This window comes from Rhopalosiphum maidis, chromosome 1 (assembly GCF_003676215.2).
Source record: "Rhopalosiphum maidis isolate BTI-1 chromosome 1, ASM367621v3, whole genome shotgun sequence".
Lineage (NCBI taxonomy): Eukaryota > Metazoa > Arthropoda > Insecta > Hemiptera > Aphididae > Rhopalosiphum > Rhopalosiphum maidis.
Window position 1 is genome coordinate 78,138,726 of NC_040877.1, and position 9,074 is coordinate 78,147,799.

General features: G+C 31.0%; 1 protein-coding gene across 3 annotated transcripts in view; it reads right to left on the minus strand.

Moving 5' to 3' along the window:
• LOC113555542 (protein Shroom) overlaps positions 1 to 8,519 on the minus strand; it is a 173,842-nt gene extending 165,323 nt beyond the window's left edge. For all 3 annotated transcript variants that reach the window (XM_026959952.1, XM_026959950.2, XM_026959949.2), the window contains exon 1: positions 8,214 to 8,519. In XM_026959952.1, the coding sequence (XP_026815753.1) occupies positions 8,214 to 8,266 (53 nt within the window). In that variant the 5' untranslated portion in view covers positions 8,267 to 8,519. The remainder of the gene's footprint in view (positions 1 to 8,213) is intronic.
• Between the last annotated feature and the right edge of the window lie 555 nt (positions 8,520 to 9,074).

Consider the following 9,074-nt stretch of genomic DNA (forward strand, 5'->3'; position numbering starts at 1 on the left):
AAAAAATCGGCCTCCCTTATTTATAGAATTGTAATATTATATATTATTATACGTGCATGGTACAAAACTATGTCCAAACGAGCGTATAGTATAATAACATTACATTACTATGCGGTTCGGCTGGGCTAAATTTGCATTTGCATTACCATAAGGAACCAGTTCTGATAAGAATTATATACCTATACATATACCCGCGTGTATATGCTCAGAGCCCGAGGGCACGACCATAAAACATGTGTTGCCATTGTTTTTGCCCGTTAGTATTTTTTATCTGACGAGGACGAAAAAATATCGTTTAATGCGTATAAAATATACTCTGCCGTATAAACCTTACCTATATGGACCTTTTTTCAGCCAGCCGGGAAAGGTCAGATACGCGTGATACGCGCAAACGGAGAAAGCACTATATATAATGCATGTGTGTGTACATTGTGCATATATTTATACTGCATTATAGGTACCGGTGCAGGTGGTCGTGAGACACGGCGAAAAAGGATGCACATCTCGAGGTAGATATAGGCTATATAGAGGTAGGTAAGTACTCGCAATAATAGGCAGACCAGTCGCGTGCGGTGTAACGGCGATTTTGTATAAGCTTGACAGCATAATGCTCGTCGCGCGATTCGAAACAGTTCGCCTCAAGTCTACCTATCCCATAACCAATGGGACTTATGTTGACGGCGGAAAATCGTTCTTGTTTAACTTGTACACGAATATCATATTGTTTGTAGATTTTAGATCCTTATAAACACAAAGTACTGCTAGATGTATCATAAATCCATAATAATAATCAAAATGTATTTACTCACCTATTCCACATTATAAGAGAATCATACTATATTTAATTTTCCATAAAATGTTTTCTCGAATAATCGTTACTATAATGATTTAACTCTCCCAAAATTAATGTAGAAAATACGCAATTGATTTAAAACTTAAAAGAAAAAAAGAAAATCCTCAACGACATCGAGTTGATTTCTAAAGACATTCAAAAACTGTTAATGATAATTTTGGTAAATGTCATGAATTATGATCAATTTCAACGTTAATGATTAACAAAAATTATTATTTTTGAATTTAAGTTTTAGCTATTACTACAGTTAATAGAACAATACGAATCCTATACTTTCTCCTAGTAATCTAGGTACTTATTTGTAAAATATAACGATAATTATTAATATTCCTACGCATATTATTAACATGTAAATAATACATTTTAATGTAAATCACTTGTTATGTCTCAATTCGTTCACTTGTATATAACATTTTAATGGTTGTTGCTAGAGTCTAGTCGTTCAATAAATTATTCAATACGCCTAACATCGTAAAGATTTAATATTCCAAATTAATAATATGGTTTAAAATAATTTGAACAAATTATCGAAGTACGTTTAGTGTAATATTTTAAGTTTTACGTATCATAATAAAAATACTAACATAATAAAAAATTAAAAAAAGTATTGTAAACTTTAAACAGCGTTAATAAATAGTGACGCTATTAGTATAAAAATTATTATTTTTGACAAATCACTCTATATATACTCCATAATATAGACTATTATGTGTATATTATTATTTAGTGTATTTTCATGTTTTAGAAATGTCTGATTTAATCGCTAATAAGTATGAGTGAATTAGTGAATTAATATACATAAATAATAGCGATTAAATTAACTATATTCAGACATAAGTCTTCGTAGTGAGTCAGTTTTAGATTACCGACAATAAGTCGTTTATTAGAAAAACGAAAAATAAATACATTATATTGTCTAAGTTCGTAAAAATGAGTTTCTACGTTCAAGCTAAATAATACTTTAATCGGTATAGGTACTTGTGTTTCTAGATTTCCTATTATTTATCACAAATCCCACAACCACAAGTCATTATATTTGTTTGTCTTCATTTTGAAAAAGATATATTCTTATTTCGTGTCTTTCTATAATATAATTATACATTATGCTAGATACAACTGTACCGTAATAAATACATAAATTTCTCAAGTTTTTATTTCTTTTATTTTGTACACCATATACCTACTTTTCTATTCAATATAATCACTTTAACGCGCAAATATTTTCTGCTTCGTATATAATATTATTACTATAATATGTTCAAACCTTATATATCTGGGCAGAATTTCCCACAATAACGTATTATGCCGTATTGTTTACATTTTTTCGAAACTGAAGACACGATAATAGGCACATCAGACTATACACTTCGCGCGCGTTTATATGTATATTATTTTATAATATTGTATACAATTACGCGTTTCTCCTGCAGGCCCACCGGTTCTGTCAATCGTATAAATCGCATCGATTACCAGAGACGTCCATTTCAATGCCTATATATAGACTTTACCTAGGCACTCAGCGTTACATATTTAGTATGTAATAGTACGACGATAATACCTATGAAGCGCTTGTGCTATACGTTTTTTAGAAACCAAGCCATCACAATATAATAATTTACCTACTATGAATATCATCAAGCTAATGTAGTGCAGTTGTGCAATATCGCTGCTACAGTCGTCCGCACTACATGTAGACAATATCTTTATTTCTTAAAATGTATTACACAGGTTTTTTTTATGATTATAATATATATGTGATCTGTAGACACATTTTTGGCAGATCTGTCTGTACACACACACATACATAATATATATATAATAATATTATATAACCGTAAAACTACCCATGCCTATAATACATCATCTTGTTCTAATCTAATTGATAAGTCTCCAAACACTTTGTGTATATATTAACTAACAGAGGAAAAAAAGCTAACAAATATTTTAATATTTACCTATTAATCGATCTGTATATACTTAAATAAAGAGAATAATCGTTTCGAATATAAATTATAATATATAATATGAGATATATATATATATATATATATATATGTAGAAAATACTTAGTACTCATTACAGTTCGAAAAAATATGGTTCGAACAACCCTCGTGAACTATATACAATATTATTATTTATTTTACGAACGTCACTTAATTTAAGTAGGCACAAACTTTAGACCAAGAGTCTTCAATTTATCATTCCAGGAATGGTCAAGCTTTTTGAACCTCAATCAAGTCGACTGATGATTTTTGATCTTCAACTCAGAGATCTTAGAGCTATAATATAATAAATATATCTAAGTTGTTAATATGAGGAAATCAGTCGAGTTAATAATATAAATAATCTTATTACATGATGTTTACTCAAATCAATTTCACCCACCATGCTGAAATATACATTCGGCCAGCCGTAAAAAAAGGTTAGAGACCTCTGCTTCAGACCGATAAGTAACGATTTCTACAGCCCGCAGATCGGATTACAGTTTGAACTCCATATACTTTATCATCTACATTGTTATTATTATACGTGCAGTGATGACACGCTCATATAAAATATAAATCATATAATTTAAACTGCAGTCAACGCGATAACGAACGTATATATGACATGAGACAATACTAGATAATATACTATATGTATAAGCCATATACGGCTATATATTAAACAACATAAACATACGCAATATTGCGGAGTGCGTATAGAGTTTACCATGTACAACTGCACTTATTATAGGCGTAGCATTTTTAAAAGAAAAAATCTCGACGCAAATAGTGACCGTTTTGCGCTCGTGTTTCGCAAAGTCGATGCGAACCCGATAGGCCACACATTTCTCGCGCACGGTAGTCTTCTGCAGCTGTATATTACCTATTACCGCCGACCGGGTCAACGGACTGGTACGTTATAAAGGTATAAGTGTGTGTGATGCTGACTAAGCGGAACCAGGGCCCGGGTGTAAATAATTACGAGCGCTCACGCGGATCCGTGCATATACATTATATATTTATATAATACATTATTCGCACACAATATCTGTAATATTCAAAATTTACATAAAATATTAAACACGAGCAAGACGTTTTACCCGCGGTTTAAAAAAAATCAAATATCCCTCCCCCTACTCGACATGTTAACTGTTCCCCCGACGAATTAACAATTGAACGTATATTTATTTAAAACCGAACGATATATATTATTATGTATATATTATTATTTAGAAAGACCGCGACAACCGAGGCAGACACGATCTTTACCGTTACCGCGGGACATGCGCGATAGACACGTCCATATATTATTATTGTATTATTGTTATATATATTAAATATATATATAATATATATTGTTTGGGTAACGTTTAAGCAGACCACGTTTTATACGAAAGGTACCTAATTGAAATGTTCTTTGTTCGCATTTTACGTTTACAACATACAAACTATACAAGAATTGCTAAGAATCGGCAAACGTAATTTATGAACATATATAATACAAGTATATAATATATATACTATGCACAGTAGATACCTACACAGTACACAATATACAAACGTAAATCACAGTGTTAGAAAACGAAAAAGTTCTCATCAAAGTTGATGATATATATGCATATACAAGGCTACAATCAAGTTCGTTTTTAGTTATCTACATCAATATAACAATATAAGTTATAAGTTAAAACTCATAAAATGATTTAAATTGTAGAAAATAATATTTACAGATCAATGATCAAGTACGTATCGCAACAAAAATTATGCGTTCAAATATTATATACGTAACTATAATGTATAACATTTATGTTAATAATAAGTAAACTCATTGAATAATAAAATATTTAAAATTATTTAATTAATAAATCAAGAGGAAGGTAAACAGTTATAATATATGTAGGTACTTTATTGGGTGTATAATATGATTTAAACATTTATCAGGTTTTGTTCTTTTATTTATCGGAAACACTTTAAACATAACATATGGAGGTCAAATCTATATATCTAATTGCCTATCGTAGTATAAATCACTTGTATTTTAAATTATTTAATTGTATCTAATGGCATATTATCTTAAGAATACTTAATAATATATTTTAATCAGATTTTAAAAAAAATACAAGAAATAATAATTATAAACATTTATTAATCCTATTTATCGTTATAAATAAATAACTAAATAAATATAGATTTATTGAAATAAAATTTAAGATTTAATAAGATAAAAGTACACGTTAAATAAAATAAAATTACATAATTTGTTTTCTTTTTAAAATTAATTTATTTAAAACGTGAAGTGAAACCTCTTTTTTACTTCCTAATATAAATAAATACACGACAACTTAGATTGTATAGAAATACACATAAGGGAAACGAACGATCTTTACCGTTAGCACGTGACCATTCTGTTACATATGCCACATCAGGATCAAAGATCCACGGTTTATGTTGATATCGGTATGCGTCTAAAATATATGTATTATAATCATACTATATGCTAAACCAGTAAGTAATGTAAATCAGTGAGCAGTGACTAGTGAGTATATGAATATATAATATGATGTAACAAAGTTACCATTTATTTACTATTTATACTGGTAAATGGTAGATATCTATAAAAATAAAAGGCACTTTATATCGGCCTTTAAAAATCCATTCTATTAATAAATAAACGATATATATATATATATATATATATATAAAAAAATAACTGTCACGAAAAAAATTCTTAAATTCTTTTCTTTTGATTTTAAAGTTTTTACAAAATCAATACACATCAAATATTTATTTGACATTTTTATATTATTACTTAAATATAGGTACTTGTTTTGATTTGCCACTACTGAACAATAATTGTTAAGAACTGGGTAACTCGGTCATTATGGTAATTTGTTAACCGTTACTCTCAAGGGATGTATATATGGTTAATATAGTTAAAAGTAGTGTTTTTTTCCCCTATAAGTAAACATCCGAGACTGAGGTCATGATCGAAAAACTCGTTCGAAATAAATGGAATTATTTTATTTGTCGTATCCAAATTTAATTTTGCCGACAACAATCGTTTACAACACCGACGCCTTTTAAGTGCATACTGCATACATCAAATAAACGAAAAGAAAAAAATAATGACTAAAAACCGGCTGCCGACAAGGACCAGTTTTAAGCACGTTCAAGCCATAACTGCACGTTTGTTATTATATAAAATACACACACAGGGTACCAATACCAACTCCAAAATCTGCTTTATATATTCTATGTGGCAGGTTATAATAACTGATCAAAATGCTTTTAGATTTTTTGTTAAACATAACTGTACTTACTATACATAATAAATTTAAATGTTAATGATTAATTATAAAAAAAAAAACAATTGTAACAGATGAAATACTAGTTTTTTATGGATAAAACATGTAAATAATATGTAACGAATAAATTGTATTAATTCATTTTTAATTTTAAAATTAAACAAATCAATTAAATATCGAGCACTCGAAAGCTCGTGTTTTTAAAAGAAAAAAAATATAAAAGAAAATAAAAATAAATAGGTAGTATATAATATACCTATATATTTTTTATATTATACATATAGAATAGGATGAATACTCGTGATGAATGATGATATTATGTATGGTCCTAACTATATAGTTATTCAAGTTATTGATTTGAGAAATATTATGACGGAGCTTATTTTAAACAATCGAAATATTAATGCTGTAGACCGGATCTAGATGTCCATCGAAAGCGAAAACCCTAGCCTCAGTGCACGGTTGCCCCAAATCCGCCCGCAACGAAGATATCATAATCACCGGTTCTGCGGAACTAGCGAGTAGTCTAATTTACAAACTATAACCTTAAACTTCATGGAACTCTGTTCGTTAAGTGATTTTCGTCGTCATTGTGCGTACACAAATGAGAATGTTCCCACGCGTCGGCGAAACTAAAGCCAATTACCGGGCCACGAAAAGACTGTGGATTGTTTTTTCTTCTTCTTCGTCTTCTTCTTCCGCCGCCATATCTTTCCTCTCCTGTGCGCGTTTCTTGTCCTTCGGCTCGTTTACAACAATGCCAGACAGTAAAAAATTTATCAGCATATATATAGATATAATAAAAAAATAACACACACGAGTGTGTAATTGAACGACTTGGGAAGTAAGGTAGCGCGATATAATTTTCGCATATTTAGTATATAGAAGATAGATCCGGACCTAATGGCGATAGCGATCTCTTGGGAAAACTAAGTAAAATGGTCTCAGGTTTTCGAGTCGTATAAGTTGTAATGGTGCGTGCGCTCACTCGCTCTGTAGGAGGAAAACGGGTTCAGTACAAACGGGGAGCACGTTTTAAACACAAAAGATAAATAGAAAGAAAAAACATCCCGTATAAGAATATAGTTTAATATTTCTAACCCTGTTCGGTATTTTCTATACATAATAACAATTCAATAACCGAATAACCGAGTGTTTGTCGGCACCCGAAGTCAATATATTATATGCTATTGAAGTATACCATGTATTGATATTCCGATACCTCGTATATACACGCAACAGCAGTCCTTTATATATCAGAGACCATCGTATCAAATTTCTTCTACACAAAAATAATTCAGAGGGAGGATTGAAAAAAATATATATCCATTGAGTCGCCGCTATGCACACTGAAATTGTACGATTAACGCAAACAATTCGATTTAAAATGATAAATAAATACTAAATTCTTTAATCCAGGATACCAATAAAAGAATTACGAATGCCCACTGCTTGTATAGAAATGAAATATTTCTCAAAATTCTAACATTAAACAATTTAAACTCTTTCCATGCTATTTTATAACTATATAATATATAGTATTATATATATGTAACATACATCGATATTATACATGTAATACAACATTATACAGTATGTTTTGTTATAATGGACCATGGGGCGACGTTCATAAATCGTGTATTACGTAAACAACTCACAATCAGGCACAGGGTATTAAAAGGTCGATAACAATCTGTGCAATGTAATGGTTACAGGTCGAGAGAAAAAAATCGTAATGAAAGGTCAATCGCAACAGTAAGACGTCGGTCCCGGGAGGGTGCCGATACGCTACCCCTTATATATATTTATGAGTACATATATATATATATATAGGTATATTATATGCGTTATAGGTACCTGTGGACACGTTCCCATTAGGACCACCCAGACCGGGTGCAGTGCAATGCTCACGATATAATAAAGAATACAGTGGTTTTTCTCGATATCCTATTAATCCTCATTTGTTATGCGCAGTCTTGTACAAGTAAAACAAGCGAAGGAAAAAACTAAACATACTAAATATTATATACTATAAGTAGAAAAAACATGATGAAAATAACCCTTCCTGACCTCGGTTTAGGATCCTTGAGTCGAACGCTGGACCGGGTCCTGCTGGAGAACATGGCGGTCGCCACTATTTTTTCTTTTTCAGCAACACTCCGGACATGAGACTCTGACGACAAAATAGTACTTGTATACACACGGAAACTTAATCATACGCACCACTTAAACACACTTATACTAAACATTTACATATAAATCACAAAAATAAATCAACGACAAAATTATATTAATTATGCAGAAGTTATGCTTTAAAGACTTAAACGAATCGGTATGCACACGTGCGCACTCACACCGCACACGACAGGACGCTTAGTGTTCCGGCCAAGAACTGCCGGTGCGCCTTCACAGGAACCGGTTAAGCCGCGGAGGCGCGGCGGCGGTAGTCCGGGGCAACGAGGCAACAAAAGACTGCGACGGCGGTGCAGCATCACTCTTTACGCCCACTCCTGACGAACCGTACCACCGACCGTCAACGTAATTATTGTTATTATTATTATTATTATTATTGTTTTTCGTCTTTATTTCAGTGCGGTCAAGATGAGACATTGCAATGATCAAAATTTACGTATAGACATTTCATTTTACTATAAATGTATTTTTTTAGTTTAGTCTATTGAACTCCTCCGTACTACAACATTTGAACACGTCAACTAGATATCATATTATGTAGTATATACTCATCGTACAGTCATACATATATTTTGTTGTATGTATGTTTAAATTAGATTTTAATTATGCGTACTACATACAATTGAAAATTAATAAAGAAAATACAATCATCGGTGAATTCAACAATATAATTATTTATAATTCTTATTATATAGCAAAAATAACGTACATGGTTTTAGAATTTTCATGGTCATTAAA